At 35.4% G+C, this 14,607-nt stretch overlaps 2 protein-coding genes across 2 annotated transcripts; both read right to left on the bottom strand.

The window, feature by feature from the left end:
* Window positions 1-705: 705 nt before the first annotated feature.
* LOC123684208 (lipase 3-like) lies at window positions 706-4,073 on the bottom strand. Its single transcript, XM_045623377.1, has 5 exons — window positions 3,823-4,073; window positions 3,094-3,289; window positions 2,493-2,854; window positions 1,559-1,802; window positions 706-1,266 (listed from the first exon to the last, which is right to left on the bottom strand). The coding sequence occupies exons 1-5, from the start codon at window positions 4,021-4,023 to the stop codon at window positions 872-874; spliced, it is 1,398 nt and encodes a 465-aa protein (XP_045479333.1). The 5' UTR covers window positions 4,024-4,073; the 3' UTR covers window positions 706-871.
* A 3,137-nt stretch (window positions 4,074-7,210) lies between these two features.
* LOC123684207 (lipase 3-like) lies at window positions 7,211-12,503 on the bottom strand. The gene is made up of 5 exons (XM_045623376.1): window positions 12,253-12,503; window positions 10,402-10,597; window positions 9,309-9,670; window positions 8,883-9,126; window positions 7,211-7,761 (listed from the first exon to the last, which is right to left on the bottom strand). Exons 1-5 carry the CDS (start codon window positions 12,454-12,456, stop codon window positions 7,349-7,351), a joined length of 1,419 nt encoding a protein of 472 aa, XP_045479332.1. The 5' UTR covers window positions 12,457-12,503; the 3' UTR covers window positions 7,211-7,348.
* Window positions 12,504-14,607: the final 2,104 nt, after the last annotated feature.

The following is a 14,607-nucleotide window of genomic DNA, read 5'->3' as shown; positions in this document are numbered from 1 at the left end:
TTGAGCAAACTCATGGGGTGCAAATTAGCACTCAGACAATAAGAAATCGCCTCAGAGAATATGATTTGAGGCCTCGTGTCGCGGCAAAAGGCCCAGCTCTTACCTCAGCCCATCGAAGGGCGCGTTTGGATTTTGCGAGAGAGCATATCCGTTGGGAAGAGGCTGATTGGGAAAGAGTTCTCTTCACAGATGAGTCTAGATTCTGCCTCTACCATTGTGATCGACGTTCCCTTGTATACAGACGTCCACATGAAAGATATGCTCAGTGCAATTTCCTGAATACTACTGATTTCGGGGGAGGGTCGATTATGGTATGGAATATTTTTGACTGCTCGCACAGACCTAGTGGTCGTTGATAATGGAGCTATGAATGCTGATAGGTATATAAGAAACATTCTTGAAGAGCATGTAGTGCCATTTGCCCCATACATTGGTGAAAATTTCATTTTTATGGACGATAATGCCAGACCCCATCGTGCGCGCATCGTTCAGGAGTACCTTGAAGAGGTTGAAGTCTCTCGAATGGAATGGCCAGCAAGAAGTCCAGATCTCAATCCGATTGAGCAGGTTTGAGACAACCTCAATAGAAGGCTGAGAAGTTCAGACAATCATCCACCTACTCTTAATGACTTAGGAATCCAACTCAGAGAAATTATGAAATAATTGCCGAGGTTGGAGTGTATTTATAAAGCAAAGACAAATCTCTCTATAGATAAGTATAAAAATTCCATAATCTTTATTTTGTATAAAATAAGACATGACGTAAAAAATTTTATATGTACATATCATTCATAATCATCCTGCTATTTTGAGTATTCCATTCAGAATGCAAAATAATTGAGGGAATAAAATCTTAAAATATTATCACAACTTAATCTTCATCATCATAATCTTCATCCTCATCATCATCATCATCATCATCAAATTCATCTTCACCAAAAGAATTCCTAATATTCCATTCTCTCAACGATTTTTCCAAAATTGTTTCTGCAACCTGTGTGTAGATTCTCTCTTTGGCGTGTATTCCCAAAACGTAATCCAAGTGGTTGAATCTATTCTCAGCAACCAATGTTTGCGTTTTGCAATTGCCCAATTTTTTGCAGAGCGTGTCAACATCCTTTGGGTGGGAAAGCCAATCATTGTTACTGTAGAAGAGATAGACTGGTGCCTTCACTTTCTTCAGGTTGTAAGATGGTGGATTGATTGGATGCAGAAGTCCATAGTGTAGCGAGTTGAAAGGGAAGTGATCATATTGTCTGAATTTTCCTGTCAATAAAAAGACAAATAAAATCTCTCGTTTATCCTTGCCAATAAACTTGGAAGGCCATGATTATATCGAAGACCAATAGCAAAACAGCCAACATGATTCTAAATACCAGTGCATAGGACAAGTAAAAAAAACTCAAGTACTTGAGATGCTGGATAACTGACAGTCTAGATGAAGACACCAAAATAAGATCAAGAATAGAGTTTGCTAGATTCGTCTTGAAAGGTGATTCAGGCAGTAAAGAAATATATGTAGCTAATTACAGAGAAAACTAAAAAAACATATTCATACCTGAGTTAAACAGTTGTCCATAATGATACAGTTGTCTAGTTGAAGCACCTGCTGGTGTATGTGCCAACAATGTGGGTAGCATGGTGTCATTGAATTCAGCACGATCAAAACCAGTGATAATGAAAAGAATGTCTCTACACATAAACTCAGTTATCTGTCCTACAGCACAAAAATGATTTCCTAGCATTGTCATCAGAGAACTATGAGGCATTATTTCATTCACGCCAAATATGTTCAACAGAGTCTGAAAATAATTTAAGTGGCATTAGAAATGAGTCGAAAAGTACTGTTGTGGTTAGTCTTTGCTAGCCCGCTTGATGGCGTTGTGGGCTGCAAATCTCTCTAAAGAACGATACCGTAATCAGTGATTATTATTCAGGGAAGAATCATTTCATTGATACATTAGCCATTATCATGAATATTTAATCGGTTTGTTGGGCTAGTTTTATTGTTTTATTTTTGTTCAGTTTGAATGAAATTGAATCTGTTATTATGAAGACGTTGATAAGGAATTTAGCAGTATGTAATTCGTATCGATCGTAAAAAATATCATTTTAATTTCTCATAGAAAACACGTAAAGATTTAATTTGGTTGATCAGAAGTAAATAGAGGATTAAATTTGCGAAAATTTTGATAAGGTGAAGAATTTGTGATTCGATAAAGATAGCAATTTTATTATGAATGAACTGATCTGATTTTGATCTTTATATGAGTATATCAACCTTCATTGTGATTCCTACAAGATCAATATCTTCCCAAGTGCTGGGCTAAAGATAAGTAGAAAATGTTTTTTTGCAGTAGGAAAGTAGTATTTTGTAAGATCATTGATAGGAAGCTGATATCATAAGAATATCTCATCAGGATTATTAAACAAACTTATAATAATAAAGTTAAAACCTTAATATATCTCAATTGACTACTACTAAGGCTTACCTTCGGCAAAAACATCAATTTGGCAGCAAGTCTTATAACTGGACTGAAAGCGTGCTTCATGTAAGCAATCGGTGCCAAACTGACGTGGGCGATGATTTTTTTGTTGTATTTTGGTAATTCTGAACACATGACGTAAAACGTGGTGGTACCCTGAGAATGGCCAATGTGAAATAGGGCTTTTTTCTTAGTTACTTTCAAGGTGTAGTCTATCATAGCTGGTAGATCTCTGGTGCCGATTTCGTGCCAAGAAAATTTCCAGAATTTTGATTGAGATGGCTTCCAATGTGTGTGGTTTTTCGATTGGGTATTACCTCTGGCGTTGCCCATCCATACATCGAAACCTTTGTCGGCAAGGTAATAAGCTGAAAATCATTGAATTTTAGGTATCATTAAGTATAAGTAATAAACAGCTTGTCAGAATTAAGTACCAAGATTTGAAGGATTGTTTCTCAGGACAAACGTCATCTAAAAGGTGTTTCAAAATTTTCTTAAGATGTTGCAATTTTCGATTATTGAATTCATTTGATTTATTCATGGAGCACTTAGTATTTTCAGTGACAACTTTGAGGACTTATGGGAAAATTTCCTGAGGAATAGTTACCTAGGGCTTTCTTAGGTCCCAAAATGATCCAATCGGCTGAAGACATGAGAAGGCCATGCATAAGGAACACAACTTGATTGTTGGGTGTAACTCCTGGCTTGGTAGGAGGAATACGATGCATCCTTAGGATGTATCCATCAGATGTAGTGGTAAAATGTTCCTCAACTGGATAACCATATTTGGTTATGAGTTCCGGCTAGATAACAAAAATTTTAGGATTAATTTAACCTCAGCACTGCTTTACTGGCATCTGCTTTTTAGGACGTTATATTGTTCATTGACTATCTCGACGATGGTAGAACTATCAGCAGTGAATGACACAAAACGTGATTTGATCGATTGAGAGCAGAAATGAAGAAAAATATTCCTCAAATGCAAAAGAAAAAAATTCTCTTTCATCAAAAAAATGCTCCTTGTCACAAACCATGGAAAAACTGAACGAATTGCTCTTCAAACTGCTTGAGTACCCAGCTTATTCTCCAGATCTGGCCCCCATTGTTTACTGGCTTTTTTAGACCTCAAAATAATGCTCAAGGGAAATAAATTTGGCTCTAATAAAGAAGTGATTGTCAAGCTAGAAGTATTTCTCAAAACCAAAGACGAATCTTTCTTCAGAAGAGGTATTGAAAGGAGTGTTAGAGCATTTGTTGACAAATAAAGTCGAATTTTTGAGAAAAAATGTGTTTTAACTCCTCAGGTCTTGGGTGAAGTTATTTTTTAATCACTTACCACACTTAGATATTCATCAGGATCTGGAGTCCAGGAGAGATTCAGCTGTTTCTTCACCTCCAAAATTTCCTCTCTCGTGTAAGGTTTTGCATGTAGATATTCATTTGGTGTTGCTTCATCATTGTAGAGTGACAAACTAGGTAAAGAGTAGCCCACATAGAATTGGGATATGCTCAAACAGAGCAGAAGGAGCACCTTCATGTTATCTTTAAGTGTAACTTTCTTCTATACTCTGGCAATTATAAACTGTGGCCTGTATCTACCGAAAGCTATGTTATATACAAAAAAGTGATAATCCTCTAAATTCTTGACGTGCTTGATATGAGATTAATCTAATCCTATTTTGATCATTTTCGATCGAGATGAACAGATAAAAAATAAAATAAATATTTTCTATATTGCTGAGTACAAAGCTGTTGATATCAATTGCAATTCGATACTTAGATACCATCGAAAATTGTTTATAGTTCATTAACTGCAATATTGACCTTCGGTTACCTGCAAGTACAAGTTAGGTGCAATAAAATGAAAATATTAAGAAAAAGTATGAAATTTGTATTCGATAAATTTTTTTTCATTCAAATTTGTGTAGTAAAACATTAATAACCTATATTTCTGATATATTTCTTTCTTGATTAAACTTATTGATTAATTTAAATGAATTCCAATAACAAGATTTCTAACAATAACCTAAGGGACGCTAAGAATCCACATATTATGTCAATTGGTCAAACTAGAGATTAGCCAAACTTCTCTTTCTTTCTTTCTTGAATTTTATGAGAAATTATGTGGATATTCACTGAAGTTTGGCCAATTATACTGAATCCAAGAATCACCAAAAACTTCGCCATCTAGAACATTTTCAAAAGGAAGTGTAGGTATTGGAAATGAATACCAGTAGCAGAACTGGAAAATTTTGTTGAATATTTCCCTCCTGTCAAAAATTCTATGTATATGGAGAACAATTATCGAAAGTTAAAGCGAATATTTCCCTCCTGTCAAAAATTCTATGTATATGGAGGACAATTATCGAAAATTACAGCGAATATTTCCCTCCTGTCAGAAATTCTATGTATATGGAGAACAATTATCGAAAGTTACAGCGAATATTTCCCTCCTGTCAAAAATTCTATGTATATGGAGAACAATTACCGAAAATTACAGCGAATATTTCCCTCCTGTCAGAAATTCTATGTATATGGAGAACAATTATCGAAAATTACAGCAATAATTGCATTGTAGGAAGCGAAACTGCACTGCGATAATTGTTCTGTTCATAGATGCATAGTTTCTATGCATCTTACACAGTTCGAATCTATGGCAATTCCATTCTAAATCAGTTTGACAAGTGATGTAACAGTTTATTCGGGAAATATTCCCCCGAATTACACTCGTGCATCAAAATGACCGGATAATTTCGCATTCCAGCGTGTTTTCTTTGAAAAACTGCATTCGGTCATTTTCATTTTTGGAGAAAGAGCCCTCCACCTTCGGTGTCGGGCTCTTTCTCCAAAAATGAAAATGAACTCATGCAGTTTTTATGACAACACGCTGTCATGCAAAATTATCGGTAATTTTGATGCACTTGTGCAATTACTTACGAATATTTCCCTCCTGTCAAAAATTCTATGTATATGGAGAACAATTATCGAAAATTACAGCGATAATTGCATTGTAGGAAGCGAAACTGCACTGCGATAATTGTTCTGTTCATAGATGCATAGTTTCTATGCATCTTACACAGTTCGAATCTATGGCAATTCCATTCTAAATCAGTTTGACAAGTGATGTAACAGTTTATTCGGGAAATATTCCCCCGAATTACACTCGTGCATCAAAATGACCGGATAATTTCGCATTCCAGCGTGTTTTCTTTGAAAAACTGCATTCGGTCATTTTCATTTTTGGAGAAAGAGCCCTCCACCTTCGGTGTCGGGCTCTTTCTCCAAAAATGAAAATGAACTCATGCAGTTTTTATGACAACACGCTGTCATGCAAAATTATCGGTAATTTTGATGCACTTGTGCAATTACTTACGAATATTTCCCTCCTGTCAAAAATTCTATGTATATGGAGAACAATTATCGAAAATTACAGCGATAATTGCATTGTAGGAAGCGAAACTGCACTGCGATAATTGTTCTGTTCATAGATGCATAGTTTCTATGCATCTTACACAGTTCGAATCTATGGCAATTCCATTCTAAATCAGTTTGACAAGTGATGTAACAGTTTATTCGGGAAATATTCCCCCGAATTACACTCGTGCATCAAAATGACCGGATAATTTCGCATTCCAGCGTGTTTTCTTCGAAAAACTGCATTCGGTCATTTTCATTTTTGAAGAAAGAGCCCCCCACCTTCGGTGTCGGTCTCTTTCTCCAAAAATGAAAATGAACTCATGCAGTTTTTATGACAAAACGCTGTCATGCAAAATTAACGGTAATTTTGATGCACTTGTGCAATTACTTATGAAAACTGTAGAAGTTATTGAAACAACACTAAGGTAAGAAGAAATATGGTAAAGGAAAATAGACTATTAAGGAGTATATTAAAATTATCATTATGAATAAAAAGAATAATCTACGGTTTAGATTTTTTGACCAAATTTATTCACATAGGAATTGAATTGTGGGCCAAGGAGACTAGACTTTTGCCAATTCAAGAAATCACATGAAATTCCTCACCAGGTATACCCTGATAATGATACGATATACAGGGTGATTCACCGGGATGGCCTATTAGAAGTTTATGGAAACCTTATCATAATTTTGAGCTGAAAATTTGCATATTGGGGTTTTAGACAATGATCTTTCTCCCTAAAATCTTCAGGTCTCTACAACTTCCGGTTATACCGGAAACAAACTACTACTTCCTTATTTCAAATGGCACACCCAGTATATTTTTGCATCATTGGATAGCTTGTTTAACGACAATTTCAGCAAATTTTGCATTACATATGGAAAGTGAAGTTTTGAAAACTCAAATAATCCTATCCTATAACCACAAACCTATAGATATATAATTTCGTATATGTCACTAGATTGTGTTTACATCCAAATATTGGGTAAAATTTTTTTGGTCTTTTCAAATTTGCTTTATTGACTGCTATTTCTAAAAAAATATTGATCCAAATTGAGAATGTTCAGAGTCTAAGTTCATGATAACTTTTAATTTCCAGAGATGACAATATTGTTGTCGAGTATGCAAAGACTATTTCAAAAAAAAGATACAGCTAATGGCATTTCATTTGTATTCAGTAGGTTAGGCCATGGAATTATACACGCTTCAACAACGTTCAGAAATTGTTAAAATGTCTAACCAATATCAGTGCTTATTTGTGAATACTGGGAGAAAAAGCCATGGATATTCTTTTCTCTTAATAAATTAGTTACGTTAAAACCTCAAAATATTACTTATTTTTATGGTTGTATAGATAGTTTTAATAGCATTAATGACAATCTCATTTTTTTCAGCATTTTAGTCAACATTTTAAAGAAATTAAGCCAACAAATTTAATTTTAAATCATTCCTCATCATCACTGTAATCTTCATCATAATCCTCCTCATAAACTTCTTCTTCTTCATCATCATCAAATTCATCTGTAAGAAGCGAATTCTTCAGATTCCATTCCTTCATTGATTGTTCCAAAACCTCATCTTTAACCTCTGAATAGATTCTCTGTTTTGCGTTGTTTCCCCAAACGTAATCCAAGTGGTTGAATCTATTCTCAGCTACCAATGTTTGCGCTTTGCAATTGCCCAATTTTTTGCAGAGCGTTTTGACATCCTTCGGGTGGGAAAGCCAATCATTGTTACTGTAGAAAAGATAGACTGGAGCCTTCACTTTCTTCAAGTTGTAAGATGGTGGATTGATTGGATGAAGTGGTCCATAGTGAAGTGAATTGAAGGGGAAGTAGTCATATTGTCTGAATTTTCCTGTCAAGAAAATGAGATGATTAATTTTCAAATCTTCCATTCATCTATGTCAATGAATGTTACCTTATAAATTTTGTATATACTCTTACATATAACGGGTGTTTTTTTTCGAGGTATATAACTTTAAGTTGGCATTACTGTTCAAGATGGCTACCGATTTAACAGCTGTCAAGTGATTTATTCTCGGTTTGGTTTGGCAATTTATCATGATTAAACTCACGCCTGAAAAACGTTTGCAAATAGTGCAATTTTATTTCGAAAATAATGGTTCTGTGCGGAATACGTATCGCGCACTACGTCCATTTTATTTTGTTTAGCGATGAAGCGCACTTCTGGTTGAATGGCTACGTCAACAAACAAAACTGCCGCATTTGGAGTGAAGCTAATCCTCAAGTGTATGTCGAAACACCGTTACATCCAGAAAAACTGACTGTTTGGTGCGCTTTAGGGGCTGGTGGAATCATTGGTCCGTACTTCTTCAAAAACGATGATGGCCAGAACGTTACAGTCAATGGTGATCGGTATAGAGCCATGATTACTAACTTTTTCGTTCCTGAATTGAACAACCATGATGTCCAGGAGCTGTGGTTCCAACAAGACGGCTCAACATGTCACACAGCTCGTGCCACAAACGATTTATTGAAAGACACGTTTGGTGACCGCCTAATTTCACGTTTTGGACCTGTGAATTGGCTTCCAAGATCTTATGATTTAACACCGCTAGACTACTTTCTGTGGGGCTATGTAAAGTCATTGGTCTATGCGGATAAGCCACAAACCTTTGACCATTTGGTTGACAACATTTGCCGTGTTATTGCCGATATACGGCCACAAATGTTGGAAAAAGTCATCGAAAATTGGACGTCCAGATTGGACTACATCCGAGCCAGCCGTGGCGGTCATATGCCAGAAATCATATTTAAAATGTAATGCCACAAGATTATTCTGCGGATAAATAAAATTCATGTCAATCGAATAATCCATCGTTGTGTTATTGCAATTTAAAGTTCTATAGCTCTAAAAAAAACACCCTTCATCTATTGACACTCGTATAAAATTATTTCAGTTATGATAAAAAAATAATATCAATACATAACTAAAAAAAAAATAAGAATTTATACCTGAGTTGAAGAGTTGTGCATAATGGTACAACTGTCTGGTTGAAGCACCTGCTGGTGTATGAGCCAAGAAAACAGGAAGCATAGTGTCATTGAATTCAGCATGGTCAAAACCAGTGACGAGGAAAAGGAAATCTCTGCAAAGAAACTCAGTTCTTTCACCCACTGCGCAAAAATTGTCTCCCAACATTTGCATAAGTGAACTATGGGCCATGATTTCATCAATTCCAAATAGATTCAACAAGGTCTGAAAAATATGAGGATTTTAACACTTTTTAAAGAGCAAAATATGTTTTTTTTAGTAAAACATGACAGAGTCTACTGCATTTTGTTAGTTTATAAAAACTATCAGCATTTAGTTGAATACATAAAAAAACAATGTCTAATATGAAGTCCTGACCTATAACAATTGAATACAAGGAGACTCACCTTTGGAACAACAAGCAATTTGGAGACAAGTCTCAAAAGAGGACTGAAAGCGTTCTTCATGTAAGCAATCGGTGCCAAACTGACGTGGGCGATGATTTTTTTGTTGTATTTTGGTAATTCTGAACACATGACGTAAAACGTGGTGGTACCCTGAGAATGGCCAATGTGAAATAGGGCTTTCTTCTTTGTTACTTTCAAGGTGTAGTCTATCATAGCTGGTAGATCTCTGGTGGCGATTTCATGCCAGGAAAATTTCCAGAACTTTCTTTGATATGGTTTCAGATGAGTGTGGTTTTTCGATTGGGTATTACCTCTGGCGTTGCCCATCCATACGTCAAAACCTTGGTCGGCAAGGTAATAAGCTGAAATTCATTGAATTGAGTGTCAAGATTTTAAGAGCGCATTTTTTTAGGACAATGCGTGAGACTTTTTGTCCATAAACATGTATAATTTCGTTGGTGATCTACAAAGCATTAAAATTTCAAGATATTGTTTCTTTTTGTCATAGCTAAGTTTCTGAAATTTTAGGAACAAATCAAGATTATTTGTGAAAATCTTGAATGAAACTCATAATTTTGTTCAAATAAGCTTTTGAAGCAATAACCCAAATTGAGGAGAATTCTACATTGTAATAGTTATTTATAATACAAGTGCAGAAGGCATTGATATTCTTCCACGAGTTCAAAATTCAAAAACGAGCCACGATGTGGCGAGTTTTGGAATGAACGAGTGGTAGAATGAGCCTTCTGTACGAGTATTATACATTATTTTCTCTAATTCATTGCATTTTCATTGAAATTAATGAAATATCTCCATAAATATAATTTAGTGATTTTTGCATTGAAAAATGTTGGTTGACAGAACTGATTTCTTTAAGGCAATTTGATGAATTGACAGATAAAGCCGTAGCGGAAAGTTCGGAGTGCCAACATAGAATAATAAAATATAACCATGAAAACTGTGCGTTTCTGATATATTCTCGCACGATTTTGTTCTACAAGATGTGGAAGATAAACGGAATAACCGCAGAATTAGAGAAAGGAATTTTAATCATTTTAGGACATCCACTAGTAAATTTTGGAGCCATATTTACCGAGAGCTTTCTGAGGTCCTAGAATTATCCAGTCAGATGAAGACATGAGAACACCATGCATAAGGAATACAACATGATTATTTGGTGTTACTCCTGGTTTGGTGGCAGGAATTCGATGCATCCTTAAGATGTATCCATCAGATGTAGTGGTAAAATGTTCTTCAACCGGATAACCATATTTGGTTATGAGTTCAGGCTGAAAAACAAAAATTTTATGTTTATTATGACTTCAGCTATGCCTTGGCTGATTGCATTCTTGTGGTTGCAGAGTTTAATATTCAATCTGTTGATGTTTTGATATTAGTGAATTGATAAATTATTAAGGTATTTTTTCCGAATTCCTCTCTAATAGATAACATCATAATGGTGAAATAGTATTGTTTTTCTGTTATCTCTGACATACCTACGTGACAAAATTCCTCATTTTATATCGAAGCATAAATAATGTAAAGAAAAACAACATTTCCTTAAATCAAAAGTATAGATAAAGATTTAGATTGATGAATAATCTTTAAGATTAGATGTTGGTGATTTTCCATTCTGTGAAATTGCATCTATTGAAGTGAGAAAACACTTCCTCCACTATTAAAACTCTCGCCAAATTTCGGTCGAGAACAATTTATGGATCAATAATGCAAGGTTCTTATGATCGAATTAGTTCATGTTGAAAGTTGCACTCAGTTCAGAAAAAGAATGATAAATATAAACCGAAAAATCAAAAATTTTGAACAAATGATATTTATTAAAGAAACACCTAATCAATTATACTTGATGAATTATATATTTTTAGCATCTAGCTCTTTAAGTTACCTAGATTATGTAGGGTTCATATATATGGAAGATTTTGTAACTAAGCTTTTGACCAAATACCCGATAACAAAACGAACAAACCAAGACTAATTGTCATAAACGAGATTTATTTGCCACTTTGGATCTACTATCCATAAAGCGAAGTTATGTAAGAACCAGTAGGAATAAATTTTCAGGAAATTGCACTGAGCATATCTTTCATGTGGACGTCTGTATACAAGGGAACGTCGATCACTATAGTAGAGGCAGAATCTAGACTCATCTGTGAAGAGAACTCTTTCCCAATCAGCCTCTTCCCAATGGATATGCTCTCTCGCAAAATCCAAACGCGCCCTTCGATGGGCTGGGGTAAGAGCTGGGCCTCTTGCCGCGACACGAGGCCTTAAATCATATTCTCTGAGGCGATTTCTTATTGTCTGAGTGCTAATTTGCACCCCATGAGTTTGCTCAAGCTGATTTTGAAGGAGGCGAGCGGTTGCAAACCGTTGTCTCAACGAAGAAACTCTCAAGTAACGTTCTTGAATGGCAGTTGTTACCCGTGGTCTACCCTGTCCTGGTCTTCGGACATTCATACCTGTCTCCCTGAATCGCTGCAACATTCTGGACACACTTGTATGGAAAACTCCAAACCTTTCTGCAATTCTTGTGTATGTTCACCCTTCTTCTCGCAAAACTACCGCTTGGGCACATTCCTCTTGGGTCAAATTGCGTGTTTCGCGTTGCATAGCGAACGAGTGTAGAAAATCAAACGAAAGAAAAACTATTGATCACTAGATTTGATCGAGAACAACTGATTTCAGAATGGAGCCAATACATTCAAAATCTGATAATCTCATATTTTTTTATTCCTGCTGGAAAAAAACATCTGTATTGAAGAAAAACGTTGACAGTGGATAACAGATGCATGCATAATTCTGATAAAAATAATTATCATTGAGAACACCTTCAGTTGTAGAATAAATTTGAGATTTCCATAATGTGCGTTAATTTTTTTGCGCAGTGTATATAAATGGCTAATTGATATTTATTTTTCTTACTCACCACACTGAGAAATTCATCGGGATCAGGAGTCCAAGAGAGATTGAGGCTCTTCCTCACTTCAAGAAGATCTTCTGGTGAATAGGGTGACGAATGTAGGAATTCATTTTTAGATCCTTCTTCACTGTTGAAGAATGGTAAACTGGGTAAACTGTATACCACGTCAAATAGGGATATGCCCAAACAGAGCAGGGCCAAAACTTTCATTGTTATTTATATTCTACTGTAATCGATTTCAAACAACTGAGTTCGAACTCGACGAATAGAACTGTTATATACCAATCAAAAAACAAAATTATCCTTTAAAATCTTGATTTAATGGATATGAGATTAATCACCTGCTCCTATTTTTATTGTTTTCAGCGATATAAACTGATTCAGATGAATAGATAAAGAATAAAATAAATATTTTCAATTTAGTAAGCTCAACGCTTTTGACATATACATTTTTATTCATTTTCAACGAACTGCAGGCATGAATTTCGAGTACCTACATTCGTTCAGAAAAACTCGAGTGGTTTGAGATAAAATAGATTTTAGTAGGCAGCAGGTGGTGTGTTCAATCTAATCAAATCTTCTGAGCTATTCTGGATTGTGATATCAAAAGTCAACTACTTGACAAGTCGAAGTCCACGCAGTTTTTTAGATGCTCGAAAGACGTAGTTTGTGCAAGTTTTGTATTCGAAATAATTATTGTGATATTCAAGTATCACTATTCAAATCGAAGCTGCAACAGTAAACACTATAATAGCATTATATATGATGGCTAACAGACAATTGGGTGACTGTATCAATGTAGGAGCATAGTTTCGTCCCGATCGGATGAGTATCTTCAGAAATTTAGGCCATTTTGTGTCAAAATTAAGTTATTACCTTTTCTACGGTTGTGAGTCCTCTAGGAAAATTAAACTCGAAAAAAGTCTTCGTGAGGTGACTGTTAGCATAGGTGCAAAGTTTCGTCCCGATCGGAAGATTATCTTCAGAGATTTAGGCCGTTTTGTGCCAAAATTGAGTAATTTTTTTTTTTTTTTAACTTTGAGTTGGCATTTCTGTTCAAGATGGCGACCGATTTAAAAGCTGTCAAGTGATTTATTCTCAGTTTGGTTTGCAATTCATCATGAATAGATTCACGCCTGAACAAAGCTTGCAAATAGTGCAATTTCATTTCGAAAATAATGGTTCTGTGCGGAATACGTATCGCGCACGTATCCATTTTATTTTGTTTAGCGATGAAGCGCACTTCTGGTTGAATGGCTACGTCAACAAACAAAACTGCCACATTTGGAGTGAAGCTAATCCTTAAGAGTATGTCGAAACACCGTTACATCCAGAAAAACTGACTATGTATTTGGTGCGCTTTATGGGCTGGTGGAATCATTGGTCCGAACTTCTTCAAAAACGATGATGGCCAGAACGTTACAGTTAATGGTGATCGGTATAGAGCCATGATTACTAACTTTTTCATTCCTGAATTGAACAACCATGATGTCCAGGAGCTGTGTTTCCAACAAGACGGCGCAACATGTCACACAGCTCGTGTCGCAATCGATTTATTGAAAGACACGTTTGGTGACCGCCTAATTTCACGTTTTGGACCTGTGAATTGGCCTCCAAGATCTTGTGATTGAACACCGCTAGACTACTTTCTGTGGGGCTATGTAAAGTCATTGGTCTATGCGGATAAGCCACAAACCCTTGACCATTTGGAAGACAACATTCGCCGTGTTATTGCCGATATACGACCACAAATGTTGGAAAAAGTCGTCGAAAATTGGACGTCCAGATTGGACTACATCCGAGCCAGCCGTGGCGGTCATATGCCAGAAATCATATTTAAAATGTAATGCCACAAGGTTATCTTGCGGATAAATAAAATTCATGTCAATCGAATAATCCATCGTTGTTTTATTGCAATTTAAAATTCTATGGCTTTAAAAAAAATACCCTTTACTTGACATTTTTTCTGAAATATCACAAATAACCGGTTATCAGATCAGAAGACCTTTTTTTCACTTGTTAATGCTATATAGCATAAACTCTCATTCTCATTTCCATTTAACTACTTTTTACACAAAATTTAATAATATTTGGTGGATAGAAACTGAGATCACGAAATTTAATCAAATTTTAAATTAAATATGGGCCTATGGTCAACTATAGCTACGCCACTGCTCTATCAAGGTCATTATTGAAGCCCAATATTAAATCAGAATATTTAATTTTTTTGGATTGTTCTTTTTTCGAAAAATGATACCATTCATTCATATAAGTGGGTACCAAAATATTTTCCTAATGTTAATATCGCCTAATAATACATATTCATGAAATTATATTTTTAGATTAGAATATTTGCTTTAA

Source organism: Harmonia axyridis, chromosome 7 (assembly GCF_914767665.1).
Source record: "Harmonia axyridis chromosome 7, icHarAxyr1.1, whole genome shotgun sequence".
Lineage (NCBI taxonomy): Eukaryota > Metazoa > Arthropoda > Insecta > Coleoptera > Coccinellidae > Harmonia > Harmonia axyridis.
The sequence above is the reverse complement of the archived record's forward strand: the minus strand, read 5'-3'. Positions and strand labels throughout refer to the sequence as shown.